The 15150-nt window shown below is 43.0% G+C and overlaps 1 protein-coding gene across 2 annotated transcripts in view; it reads right to left on the bottom strand.

The window, feature by feature from the left end:
- Window positions 1-14043: 14043 nt before the first annotated feature.
- mre11a (MRE11 homolog A, double strand break repair nuclease) overlaps window positions 14044-15150 on the bottom strand; it is a 90492-nt gene continuing 89385 nt past the window's right edge. For both annotated transcript variants that reach the window (XM_069890808.1, XM_069890810.1), the window contains one exon: window positions 14044-14392. In XM_069890808.1, coding sequence (XP_069746909.1) covers window positions 14339-14392 — 54 coding nt within the window. In that variant the 3' untranslated portion in view covers window positions 14044-14338. The remainder of the gene's footprint in view (window positions 14393-15150) is intronic.

Below are 15150 nucleotides of genomic sequence, written 5' to 3'. Positions count from 1 at the left end.
ATTGGTTAGGGCCAAAATTGGGCCCTTGAAAATGGAGAAAGGTGAAATTATCAATGGGGACATAAAGATGGCTGGGAAATTTAAGAATTACTTTGCATCTGTTTTCACCAAGGGGTGAATAGGGGTAGGGGTCAAGCAGTATCTAGGGACCTGGTGAAATTACCGAAGGAAACAGAGAATTTGATGGATATTCAGATCAAGAAGCAGGTGGTTGTGAGCAAATTGTTAGAACTGAGGCCTGATACATACCCTGGGCCTGATGGGCTGCATCCCAAGGTGCTTAGAGAGGTTGCTCTGGAAATTGTAGAAGCATTAGTTGACATTTTCCAAAGTTCTTTAGATTTGAGGGAAATGGCTGCAGACTGGAGAATTGCTGATGTTGTACTTGGACTTTCAGAAAGCCTTCAATAAAGTCCCACACAGGAGGAAAGTTTGCAAAATCAAGGAGCATGGTATCGGGGGTAGGGTGCTGTCATGGATAGATAATTGGTTGAGAAATTGGAAACAAAGGGTTGGGATAAACGGGTCATTTTCTGGATGGCAGGATGTGACAAGTGGGGTCCCATAGGACTATAAATGCTATTATTATAATACATACCCAATGTGATTTCCCCAATTGTATTCTATATATTTAAAAAGTATATAAGCTCTGACAGTGTGCGGATCTGTATGTATGGAAGGGGGAGAGAGGGAGGGAAGGACTGTTGTTTTTGTTATTTATTGTTGGATGTAGGAACAAGTTTAATATAATGTGATTTTGAAGATATTTTATGTATATTTTTGAAAAAAATCAACAATAAAATATTCACAAAAACAAATGCAATATAAAAGTGAATCAATACAAGAGAGATGTGGTTTCTCAGAAGAATGCTTTGCAGAGTTAAGATGGTGGTGTGACTGCAGTCACAGCAGCAGCCAATCCAGATTCAAGTACTGCTGTAACTAACAAGTAGACACGCCATGCACAAACTTGGTTTCAACCATAGTTTTCGGTGAAATGCAGTGAGTCCGGAACTGCAACTTATGTCTCCAAACACGAACAAGTTGCAAAGTTGAAGCCACAAGGTTTACAGCTAGATAGTCGTGGAGTGAGGCCTACCAAAGAGACCAAGCTGTGGGGTAGAATGGGGATGTGGCTCGGCCTTCCAATGGTGCCTGCTTCGATGGTCATGGAAATGGTGCAACATGGTGGAGATGGAGCTGGGGTCCCGATACAATTGGAGTGGTAGAGCAGTGTTAACCCCGAGAAATCTCAAAGGATGTGTTGGTTGTGGTTGATGTTGACCTGAGGCACAAGGCCTCCAGGCATTCAGATGGTCCAAAGTTGGGGGACTTTAAGGTGGACTGTTGCTCTACCGCCTTGAGAACCTGTGACTTGGTTGGTAGTTTCCCCTTGAAGCTGGCAGACTTTAACATCTAAGTCTTGCCGATGCCAGTAAACCAGCCCCAAGATGGCTGCGATTAGACTTTTTGTAACATTTCAACAGAATTGTAACTAGGTTTATTTGTGTTCACTGCTTATTCTTTGAAATCTGATGTTTGCAGCCCTGTCATTTAAAATTGAGAAGTTGTCCATTACTGTGATCAGGAGGAACGGGTTAGGGTTCAAATAATTAATTTTCTAAGTGAACTGTAAAAAGGTGGTTGTACCAATGTATTTTGGCTGCTTGTCATCATTTAGATAGTAACTAATTTATTCCTAATAGTATGTTCAGTACTTTGGATCAACATGTGTTGTGATAAATGCGCTATATAAATAAACTACTATGTACTACGTCGTATCATATCCGGACAGGATAACAAACAAAGAAGTTCTAAAAAGAACAAAAACAAAACATACATTACTTAAAAGAATCAGAAAACAGCAATCAAAATTCTTTGGACACATCATGTGAAGAGATACATTAGAAGATTTAGTTACAATTGGAAAGCTGGAAGGAAAAATAAGCAGAAGCCAAAAGAGAATGAAAATGATAGATGGATTAACATCATGGTTAGAAGCAGGAGGCAACAACTATAATTTAGAAGGTCAGAGACTGTGATGGATGGAGAGACATGATCGCCCTCACTGAATGGCAAGGCACTTGAATGAATGAATTGCAAATTATTTGTCCTGAAGGTGTTCAAACAAATAAAATTTATACTAATTTTGACCCTTATAATGGGTGGTAAGTCTGGATCCTTTATCATCGTGAGTAGTAATTGTTTATGCATACCACAAAAAATAGCTGGTATTTTAAGACCTACATCACACAGAGGCTAGAACCTGTCAATCAATACCATAAATAGCATTGTACCTGTTGACACATACCAATAAAAATGTCATTAACACAGAGTGTATCCTGTATCAAATGAACAGCATTATTGAGTATGGCCTTTACCTCTTGATCTTTGCCACAAAGAGTGTTTGTTACCTGTTGGTGCACATGATAAGAGTGAGTTGAACCCACTAACCTATACCAGAGGTGGTGCTTGTTGATCATTTCCAGAGTGAATGCCCAGTACTATTGACCCATAGAAGAGTCTGTCTGGTGCCCATTGTCCCAAAATATAGAGAAATGGCTGATACCAATTGACCCATTTCACAGAGTGATTGATAACAATGAACATATCAGAGAGTGGCTGTATGTATTGACCCATATAGACAGTGAGTATCTGGTACCCATTAACTGTGGGTGACTAGTGATTATTGACCAATTTTATTGAGAGCCAAACTCCCATATGATTTGGTTTAAAATTCAATGGCTGAGACAAATGTGTCCATTATACATTTCATTAAAATTCCTTCTGTGATTTATGCCTATAGCTGTGTTCATTGAATTGTAGGGCAAATGCACTAATTAATGAAAATGCTAGATTTAATTTTTTTGCTTTTTAAAATTTTTAGATATATAGTACAGTAACAGGCCGTTTCGGCCAATTACACCCAATTGACCTACACCCCTGGTATGTTTTGAATGGTGAGAGGAATCTAGAGCTCCTGGGGAAAACCCACACAGACATGGGAAGAATGCACAAACTCCTTACAGACAGCATGGGATTCAAACCCCGGTCCTGATTATTGGCACTGTAACCATGTCACCCTATACTGACATTATGATCTTAATTATAATATTAACATTGAAATTAATTGGACATGATGCTAAACTTGAATTCATAAAATGAATTTGTTTAAAACTTTTGTTATTTTCCCCATTTATTTTAATCTTGCCTCTCCAATTGCTTAGATAAAGGATTATCTAGGGTATGTCATCTGAAAATAAAAGATAAATTTTCCTGAGCAAAAGGAGGTGCAGTTTTAGCACAACCTGCAAGAAAATTGATAATTGAATGTGAATATGCATTTCTTGGGATTAAGTGAGTTTAAAAAAAAAAAAATTGATCTGGCAATTTGTCAAGATAAAGATGGTTACTTTTTTCTTGAAGGTTGGCAGTTGTATACCATAGGATTTCATGACATATGGGGTTAACCAAGGCAGTACTATGCACTTCATAGCAGCTCTCAGCGAAGTCCGCCTTGCAGATGTAGGCAGCCTCCAAGAACACGGTGCGGTCTATACACTCTACTGGTTTGGCAAGCCTCAGGCTGAACGACGTCTATCTGGTGTTGGCTTCATGGTCAAGAACTCCATTGCCTCCAAACTCGAAAACCTCCCGACAGGCCACTCTGACCGGATCATGCCCATGTGACTCCCCCTTCAAAACAAGCGACGCATCACCCTCATCAGTGTCTATGCTCCAACCCTTCAGGCGGAACCAGCAGAAAAGGACAAGTTCTACACTGATCCAACACACCCCTACAGCCGACAAGGTTGTCATCCTTGGCGACTTCAACGTTTGCGTCGGCCAGGTATACCTGGCCAGGTATCCTTGGCAAGCATGGTGTCAGCAAGTGCAATGACAATGGGCGCCTCCTGTTGGAGCTCTGCGCAGAACAGCAGCTTGTCATTACTAACACCCTTTTCCAGCAGAGAGACAGCCTGAAGACTACCTGGATGCATCCCCGATCCAAACACTGGCACCTCCTGGACTACGTTCTGGTGCGAGGAAGAGACAAACGAGATGAGCTCCACACCAGGGTCATGCCCAGCGCGGAATGCCACACTGACCACCGGCTTGTTCGCTTCAAGCTCAGCCTTCACTTCAAGCCATAGTTCAAGAACAGTGGAGCCCCCAGAAAGAGGTTCAATGTTGGAAACTTGCAGTCAGACGAAGTGAGAGGAAACTTCCAGGCAAACCTCCAAGCAAAGCTCGAGGATGCAAACTACCTCACGGACACGTCTCCTGAAACCCTCTGGGATCAGCTGAAAATGGCCATACTGCAATCCACTGAAGAGGTACTGGGCTTCTCCTCCAGGAAAAACAAGGACTGGTTTGACGAAAACAACCAGGAAATACAGGAGCTGCTGGCAAAGAAGCGATCTGCCCACCAGGCTCACCTTGCAAAGCCTTCCTGGCCAGAGAAAAAAATGAGCCTTCCATCTCGCATGCAGCCATCTTCAGCGCAAATTCTGGGAGATCCAAAATGAGTGGTGGACTAGCCTCGCCAAACGAACCCAGCTTAGCGCCGACATTGGTGACTTCAGGGGTTTTTATGAGACACTAAAGGCTGTGTACGGCCCCTCACCCCAAGTCCAAAGCCCTCTGCGCAGCTCAGACGGCGAAGTCCTCCTCAGCGACAAGATCTCCATCCTCAATCGATGGTCAGAAGACTTCCAATCTCTTTTCAGTGCCAACTGCTCAGTCCAAGAATCTGCCCTGCTCCAGCTCCCTCAACAGCCCTTGAGTCTAGAGCTGGATGAGGTCCTTACCCAGGAAGAGACATATAAGGCAATTGAACAACTGAAAAGTGGCAAAGCAGCAGGTATAGATGGAATCCCCCCCAGAGGTCTGGAAGGCTGACGGCAAAACTTTGCCTGGCAAACTGGATGAGTTTTTCATGCTCTGCTGGGTCCAAGGAAAGCTGCCTCAGGACCTTCGTGATGCCATCATCATCACCCTGCACAAAAACAAAGGCGAGAAATCAGACTGCTCAAACTACAGGGGAATCACGCTGCTCTCCATTGCAGGCAAAATCTTTGCTAGGATTTTCCTTAATAGCCTACTACCTAGTGTCGCCGAAAATGTCCTCCCAGAATCACAGTGTGGCTTTCGCGCAAACAGAGGAACTACTGACATGGTCTTTGCCCTCAGACAGCTCCAAGAAAAGTGCAAAGAACAAAACAAAGGACTCTACATCATCTTTGTTGACCTCACCAAAGCTTTCGACACCGTGAGCGGGAAAGGGCTTTGGCAAATACTAGAGTGCCTCGGAAGCTCCCCCAAGTTCCTCAACATGGTTATCCAACTGCATGAAAACCAACAAGGTTGGGTCAGATACAGCAATGAGCTCTCCGAACCCTTCTCCATTGACAACAGTGTGAAGCAAGGCTGCATCCTCGCACCAAACCTCTTTACTATCTTCTTTAGCATGATGCTGAATGAAGCCATGAAAGACCTCAACAATGAAGATGTTGTTTACATCCGGTACTCCACGGATGGCAGTCTTTTCAATCTGAGGCGGCTTCAAGCTCACACAAAGACACAAGAGCAACTTGACCATGAACTACTCTTTGCAAACGATGCCGCTTTAGTTGCCCATTCAGAGCCAGCTCTTCAGCTCATGACGTCCTGTTTTGCGGAAACTGCCAAAATGTTTGGTCTGGAAGTCAGCCTGAAGAAAACTGAGGTCCTCCATCAGCTAGCTCCCCGCCATGACTACCAGCCCCCCCACATCTCCATCGGGCACACAGAACTCAAAACAGTCAGCCAGTTTACCTACCTTGGCTGCACCATTTCATCTGATGCAAGGATCAACAACAAGATAGACAACAGACTCACCAAGACAAATAGTGCCTTTGGAAGACTACACAAAAGAGTCTGGAAAAACAACCAACTGAAAAACCGCACAAAGATCAGCATCTACAAAGCCGTTGTCATACCCACGCTCCTGTTCAGCTCTGAATCATGGGTCCTCTACGTGCATCACCTACGGCTCCTAGAATGCTTCCATCAGCGCTGTCTCCGCTCCATCCTCAACATTCATTGGAGTGACTTCGTCACCAACATTGAAGTACTCGAGTTGGCAGAGTCCGCAAGCATCAAATCCACGCTGTTGAAGATCCAACTGCGCTGGGTGGGTCACGTCTCCAGAATGGAGGACCATCGCCTTCCCAAGATCGTGTTCTATGGTGAGCTCTCCACTGGCCACCAAGACAGAGGTGCACAAAGAAGAGGTACAAGGACTGCCTAAAGAAATCTCTTGGTGCCTGCCACATTGACCACCGCCAGTGGGCTGATATCGCTTCCAACCGTGCATCTTGGCGCTTCACAGTTCAGCGGGCAGCAACCTCCTTTGAAGAAGACCACAGAGCCCACCTCACTGACAAAAGACAAAGGAGGAAAAACCCAACACCCAACCACAACCCACAAATTTTCCCTTGCCACCACTGCAACCATGTCTGCCTGTCCCGCATCGGACTTGTCAGTCACCAACGAGCCTGCAGCAGACGTGGACATACCCCTCCATAAATCTTCGTCCACGAAGCCAAGCCAAAGAAAGAAAGAAAGAAAGAACTATGTATAGTTTATGTATGAGTATACACTAATTGATGCAGAATGATCAAATTAATTGTCTGATCAATATTAACCTAGTCATACAGACAGCAATTGGTTCTCAGCCAATTGCCAATTCCTGCAACTGCTGTGAAAGAATTGCACATAAGCATGCCATTTAATTGGTACTTTTTAAATATAATTTTTTTAATTTAAAAAAATTATGCATTGGATAAATCCAAGCTGAGGTTTGCAATTTCCACAATTACCGGAGCATTATTAGAATATTTTGATGGGTTTTCCAGACATATTAAAAGTTTTTAAAATTTCATTTATTGGAGGAGCAATTTTAAGTTTATGCTGATTTATACTTATACAGCAAGAGGTTATTCTGTGAGCAGTCTAACAGGTTAACTCTCATGCTCATAAATCTGTATAATGTAGAAAAACAAGAGTACTATAATGAAAAAGAGATGATAAAGTAAGGGCAGCATGAAAGCACTGATTGGGGTTCACTCAGATTGATGACTGCAGGGAACCTCTTCATTATTGGCAGTGCTGCTGGAGTGGCATTGCTGCTGTTGGTACTGACCTGTGGAGAGCAGGGAGTGGAACTGGGCAGTCCAATTGACATCAGCTCTCTACAGGTTTTAAACAGTCTGTTAATGGAGTTGGCAGTGGTTTTATTTAAGAATCCTGTGACTGTGGGGGCTATGCCCAAGATGGTGGGGCCTATAATCAGTAGCAGCCACAAGGGGTCGCTGACTCCAAGGAAGAAGAGGACTGGCACAGGACACCAGGAAGCAAGGAGTCCACCTCTCATTTAAGGAGAAGCAGAGGAGACAAACCACGGAACAGTGATGGATCAATGAGGGGCTCTACGACTGAAGAAATCATCGGTGGTGGACTGTTGGTGACTTAAAGTGAAGAACCCACACAGACTGCAGGCTGCTGGCAACCGCGGTAATGGGATTCACACCAGGCAGCAGACTGCTGGAGACTGGCTGAAGGGATACCAGCAATTGGAACCGGGATGCGAGAGGGTGCCACAGGTGTGGAAAACTTCCTGATCATGTTGGAGATTCCGATCTGGAGCTTGGGCTGCTGATGGTTTGTATTTGACTCTATGGCTGCAGGGGAAGCGGCAGCGCTGGAGGAAAATCGATGGACACTCAGAGACTCTGAGGGGATTCTCTTTTTATGACTGTAAGACTCACTTCAGGAAATTTCTGCCAATGGAAAACCTGTCTCTTTCGGCAGATGAAAGCAAATTCCATTTTATATTGCACTGTTATTATTACATTGCAGCAGCCTGTGGCCCACTGTTGACACAGGAAATGGCTGTAGAATGCGGATATCGAGAAGCAGCATGTAGGATGGGAGACCCCCTCCTATGGTCTGCCGTAATAGCAGCCGAATCAACCAGTCACCATCAGTAGATCACAGGGGGTCCAATCCTGGCCTACAGATCCAAGGCAGCCAATCAGCAGCCAGCTCTGCTCAAGCCACGTCCTGGTGGTGATGCAGCCAGCTGTCTATAAAAGGCAGAGCTGCATCTCAATAAACTCAGTGTCGACTACACTCCCTTCATGTGAGTCTTCTTTCTTGTTATAACCTTGAGCTGTAACTATGCCATACCTCGAGCTATAACTGTAGCGACCTGCTACAGTGGTGACCTCGAATGGTGCAAACAGTCCTTTGGACCCAACGGTGAAATATCAACCTACAACCAATGCCGTAGCATTGAAGCTGCTGGACTTCTAGATGTCACAACCATGAGTGTGGTTCCAGCAGGCCGAGGTGCAGTTTGCCATTCATCAAATCTCCGCTGCCAACACGAGCTACTACCATGTAGTCAACACCCTCGATCAGGACACCACAGCCTGCATCATTAACTTCCTCCAGCTGTCCCCTGAGCAAGCGAAGTACGTGGCCATTGTGACAGATTATATCATATTTTATATGTTTTTGAAAGAGATAGATTGTGGGGGTAGTGTAGGAAACAAATACAAACACTTCACAAAACAGATCTCATTTAAAATGCAACAGCTTTGCTGAAAGTGAGTCATGCAGGCACCGAGAGCCCCCCAAATGTTACAAGCCCAGAGGACCCCAAAAACCAGCAGCAATAGATATTCACCAAGACAAATGGTTACTTAAACAAAAGTCATTTTCAATTTTCTTTAAACATAAAAGCAGGATCAAACTTTAACTTATCCTAACTTAACCCCCTTCTAATTCTAAGCACACGTGCATGTAATGTAAGTTCAGAAAAGTTATTTGATTCACAGCCCAATCTCACTTCTCACTCCTCCAAGTTCACCAGTATCAGGAAATTCTTATTCTGTGCACAGAATTTAACATTTATGAATTTTTACCAAGCTTTGTTGCTTAAAGGTAATTGGTTACCACTCAGGAAGGTTTTTGTTGGTTTCAGATAGAGATTTGTTGCTCTTTGGACACACACAAACTGATTCCCTATGATCAGTCACTTCAGTGTCTTGCTGAAGAAACTTTCCCCATAAACGTTTTCCAAATGATTTAGACATTCGGCACCTGTACAATCTCCCTTTGCTTTGGGGACACACAATTCACTTGGAAGTTCACGGTGGCGGCTGTACATCAACCGTTACCTGGTGCCATTTTCCTTAGGGCCAACTCATTACTGGTGGACATTAAGGGGCGTCAGGTGGTACACACCTGGACTTTTCAAACGCTCAAGGGTACTGAACTTATTGACCTCCACTCGGTGACCACTGCCGCCAATGAATTTTCTTGAGTCTTAGCAGATTTCTCCTCCGTCACTACGCCTCATTTCAACTTGGCGGAGCCTAAACACAGGGTGAGACACCAGATTATTACAGAAGGCCCTCCCCTCCAAACCCGAGAAACTCAACCTGGCTAGAGAAGGGTTTTGAAAGATGGAGGAACTCAACATTGTGTGGCGCTCTGATAGCCCATGGGCCTTCCCCTTCTATATGGTACCAAAGGTAGCAGGAGGTTGGAGGCTGTGTGGTGACTACCACCACCTAAATGAGGCCATCAGGTCTGACAGGTATCCCTTGCCTCATATCCTGGACTTCACCGTTAACCTCCAAGGGGTCAGCTATTTTCCAAGGTGGACCTTATCAGGGGTTATCATCAGATGCCAGTCCACACTGATGACATTCCAAAAAGTGCCATCATAACCCCCTTTGGATTGTTTGGATTCCTCTGCATGCCATTCGGGCAAAAAACTGGCTCAGACTTTCCAGAGTTTAATGGACCCAATGGGCCGGGATCCACACTTCACCTTTGTCTACCTCGATGACATTTTAATAGCCAACTACACTTGCACCGAGCATGCCACTCACTTAAGTCTATTGTTCTCCAGCCTAAGTGAGTTCAGTTTAACCATCAATCAAGCCAAGTGCCAAAGTGGCTGAGAGACAATTGATTTCCTGGGTCATTGCATTGACCAACATGGGGCGAGGCCGTTGCTTGCATAAGTGGATGCCATTCAATCCTTCCCCAGACCATTGACCGTGAAGGAATGCAAGAGTTCATAGATATGGTCAATTTTTAACATCACTTCATACTTGTAGCAGCCCCGCATCATGAGCCCTTTATTCCCCCTCATGTCAGAGCCCAGGAAAGACATTCAATGGACACAGGAGGTGAATAAGGCTTTCCAAGCAACAAAAGATGCCCTTGCCAATGCCACCCTCCTTATGCACCCGAGGACAAATGCCCCGACTGCCCTCATGGTAGACGTTTCCAACACAGCGGTCAGGGGTCTACTTAAGCAACTGGTCAACAGGCAGTGGCAGCTGCTGGCCTTTTTCAGTAAACACCTCAGGCCACCAGAGCTCAAGTACAGTGTTTTTGATATGGAGCCTTATGCCTGGCAATTCGGCATTTCCGTTACTTCCTGGAGGGTAGGAAGTTCAAAATCCACACAGACCACAAGCCACTCACCTTTGGTTTCAGCAAGGTTTCAGACCTGTGGTCAGCCAGGCAACAGCGGCACCTCTCCTACATTTCTGAATTCTCAACGGACACTGAACATATCGCTGGCAAGTCCAATATGGTAGCTGATGCTCTATCCTGTCCAGCTATTCTAGTGGAGAACTGGCCTTGGCTGAAGTGCAGCAAGCAGACCCTGACATAAAAGCATACCAGACAGCACTCACTGGCCTCTAACTAGAGGATGTCCAGATTGCCTCAGGTAACCGTAAGCTGCTCTGTGATACCTCAACTGGCATACCACATCCTGTCATTCTGACCACATGGAGGAGAGTTTTCAATTTTGTCCACAATTTAGCTCACCCCGCTATCAGGACTACAGTTAAAATGGTGGCCAATAGGTATGTCTGGCTGACCTCCATAAAGAGGTTACTCAGGGGCCAAATCATGTACTCAGTGCCAAGCATCCAAGGTCCAGACCCACATTAAGGCCTCTCCACAGCCCTTTGAACCAGCACAGCATCAGTTCAGCCACGTGCATATAGACGTTCTGGGCCCCTTACCTATATCTAAGGGTGCACATTATCTGTTGACCATGGTTGATAGACTGACCAGATGGCCAGAGGCAATGCCACTGGCTGAAATCTCTATCCATGTGCTCAGTAATGCACGAGCATTACAGATCACCTGGGTGGCACAATTTGGAGATTCTGAACATTTAACATCTGACAGAGGGGCCCAATTCACTTCAAGCCTGTGGACCACCTTAGCAAACGCTCTGGGCACCCAACACCACCATACCACCCACAGGCCAACAGGTTGGTGGAGACATTCCATAGGCACCTGAAAACAGCTCTTATGGCCTGATACACTGGATCAATGAACTCCCTTGGGTCCTTCTCGGCATTCGTACTGCCCCAAAAGAATATCTCGAGGCATCCTCTGCTGAGTTGGTCTATGACATGCCTTTAGTCATCCCAGGTGAATTCATGGGTGCTTTTGAGGATATGGGGGAGCTCCTGGCAGCCACCTTGTTTCGACTGCACGAACACCTGGGCACATTGGCCCCAGTTAAAACCGAGCCCACGGTCAAGTCAGCACCTTTGTTCAAAAGATATTTGCAGACTCTCACTATGTATTTGTCTGATGCAGGCTCACCAGTCACCTTATGAAAGGCCATATCGCATCGTCAGACACAACGGTTCCACCTGCTTGTTGGACATTGGCGGCTGGGAGAACTTCAGTCAACTCGCTGAAATTGGCCCATTTTGACATTAACCAGCTGGTTAATCACCTGACCCCACGGCACATATCCAAAAGACAAAATTCCGCTCACTGGTTCTCCTGGGGGGGGAGAAGAGAAGTCATGTAGCAACCCAGGAAATGGTCGTCGAATGTGGGGATTGAGCAAGCAGAATGCGGGATGGGAGAAATAGCGGTCAAATCAATTAATCGCTGTCAGTGGATCGCAGGGGGTCCAATCTGGGCCTGCGGATCCGACGCAGCCGATCAGAGTCGGCTCCAATCAAGCCACACCCCAGTGGTGACATGGCCAACTGCCAATATAACATAGAGCTGCATCTCAATAAACTCTGTGTCAACTACACTCCCTTCGTGTGTCTTCTTTCTTGTTATAACCTCGAGCTATAACTCTAGTGACCTGCCACAACATGACAATAAATAAATCTTGAAGAAGCTGCCTTTAAGCCTATAGGAGTGTGTTTTCACTCATGATTCTTCACACCAATGGAAAGAGTAAGATCAGCAAGCAAGGGGGCATTCTTATATTGATAAGTGCACAAGGAAGGTCATTTTCATCTGGTATCATATACACAGCTAGCCTTCGAACATCTACATGCTCTGCAATTTGGCTATGCCATGGTAGTTGATGTCTGGTAGATCCTTTGATAGGAAATTGGATGGTGACTAACAAGATTATTCATGCTCTTTACTCTCAAGGACATAAGGAAGAAAATTGATATTGAGAAGAAAAACATATGTAATATCAAAATGAACTGCAAGTTTCTAGACATAAGTAAGAGGTTGGCTAAGGTAGGTGAAGAATCTTGAGAGAATGTGGCCTGTGGATTATAACTGGAAACAAACTGACAGATACATTAAATCAATAGCTTGCATCAGCCTTCACTGTGGAGGATAATACAAATATCAAAATAATAGTAAACTTCAAATAACTTGGAAGAATTCATAAAAAAAATCCCAATCATTAGGGAGGTTTTCGGAGAATCTCATGGGATTAAAAACAAGGCACCAAGACCTGATGACTCACTCTCAACAATTTTAAAGGAAATGATTGCAGAGATGGTGGACTCAGACTGAAACTTTTCAAAAGTCACTAAATCAAGGAAGGTACTAGAAGATTATAAAACAGCAAACATGACTCACTTGTTCAAGAAGGGAAGAAGACAAAAGACAGGAATTATAGATTGGGTAGTTTAACATCTATTATAAGCAAGATCCAGGAGTCAAAAATCAAAAAGAAAATAACTAATCATTTTGGAAAGCTTGACAATCAAACCAAATCAACAGGATTTTAAGGTAAATCATGTTTGACAAATTTACCCAAGCTCTAAGGATGCATCAAAGAGAGAGCATAGATGGGAACTGTAGATGTACTGTATATTTAGATTTCCAAAAGCAATTTGATAAGGCCTAGGAGGCCAATACATAAATTATGAACACAGGGGAATGGAGTGCGTGAGCATAAATTGAAAAATGACTGTCACATAAGAATTGGCATATCTGACGGTCTCATTTAAGAATTGGAATTAATAGGTTCTATTTATACAAGGACCTAGAAATAGAATTTAATAGGGGAAATGTGAGTTCATACACTTTGTAAGAGGTGGATTTTATAAATGGAAAATAAATGCAAATTAGTGATTCGAGGGATCTTGGAGTTCTAGTACACCAAAAAGTTAGTAGCAAAATCCAACAAGAAATTTACATGTTGACCTTTATTGTGAAGGGGTTGGAAATGAGAAATAAGGACAGTGTGTTACAAATGAGAGAACAAGGCTACAAAATAAAGGGCCAGTCATTTAAAACAAGCAATTTCCTCTCTGATGATAGTGAATCTTTGGGATCCATTGGCCCAGAGTGGGTGTGAATCATCAAAATTGTCTGCTGGGTCATCAATGATATAGTTACATTGAATTGCACCAATCTTTTCAGAAAATATTTATTTATTTTTTTTAATCAAGATCGTTTCTTTTGATCAAAAATACAATCTGAATGCTATAAAACATTGTGTCAAAGGGTGTTAGTGTATTCAACAAATTTAGTTGATTTACAACAAATTAATTGTGGTCACATTTTTTTTTTAAACCAATTGTTTCTTCCCTAATAAATCAGTTTGAGCAAATACAATTTTCTCCCACAATAATGCCTATTTAAAGTCTCAGTTTGAAAACAAAATTAAAGGTGATGCATGTGCTTTTCAAAATAAAGGATCAATATGTAAAGTTAATGAAAGACTCAAAGAAATAGGCCTTCATCATGTGCACAAATCTCAGTGCAATTTTATTTTAATTATAATAATGATTAGTATTAACCAATGAGGTTCATGGGCCTCCAGTGAATTTTAAAATAAAATTGCAGCATAGCTGGAGAGGCTGTTTTAGAGACATTGTGTTGAGACTTTATTTTCTTACATTCTATTGGGAAAATTTTGAAAAAAGACAATTGGTTCAACATTATTATAATACTGAAAATGAATCAATTATTAAACAAGAAAATTGATTCCGAACATGAAGTCAGCAGACTATAGGAGCTTGACAAGTCATCTTCTGCCTCTTCTTGAGCTTGTAGAACTTTTAAAAGGATCATATTTATCCTGGGAACAAACATAATCCAGATACAATTAGATACACTTTTTGGAGTCTTACACGATAAGAAACAGAAATCAGTTAATATCAGTAAGGTGATATCCAAAGCTTAAAATTAATATTCATGAGCTAGTTGTATTTTAAACAATTAATTTAAACTTGTGTATCTATATGCATGGTGCATTGTCAAAATGTTCAAGGTTCAAAGTTCAAATTTATTGACATCACATACAACCCTAAGATTCTTTATCCTGCAGGCCAGGCAGAATTTCTACTTCATGGAAGTGCAAAAAAACTGTACTCAAGAAAAGACACGTATATAAAAAAGAGAAATGTAAAACAAAGAAGTGCAAACAAACTGACTGTGCAAAATAAAAATAAATATTCCATTCTAAAAAATGTGCAAAGTAAGAGTCCTTAAATGGGTCTTTGATTGAATTTGTTGGGAGGGGTAGCAAATGTTCCTGAAGCTGATGGCACCTATACCTCTTTCCTAATGAAAGCAGTGAGAACAGAGCAGGTCCTGGTAGGGTAACTAAGGCGATAGCTTCATGGAAAAACTGAATCTGCTCCAAAATAATTAAAACAATTAGAGAGAAATAGTCCAAAGTCCTGAGATGCAAAGGACTCTTTTCAAGAAGACTGCTGTTGCAGTTAACTTACTTTATTCATAGCAAGTTAACTACAGGTGTAAATTTCCAAAACTGTCAAAACATTGATTAAAACTATTAGATATTAGATGCACAGCACCCAGCAAAGTCTAAAA

This window comes from Narcine bancroftii, chromosome 7 (genome assembly GCF_036971445.1).
Source record: "Narcine bancroftii isolate sNarBan1 chromosome 7, sNarBan1.hap1, whole genome shotgun sequence".
In the NCBI taxonomy this organism is placed as follows: Eukaryota; Metazoa; Chordata; class Chondrichthyes; order Torpediniformes; family Narcinidae; genus Narcine; species Narcine bancroftii.
Note: the sequence above shows the minus strand (reverse complement) of the source record. Positions and strands in the feature narration are given on the sequence as shown.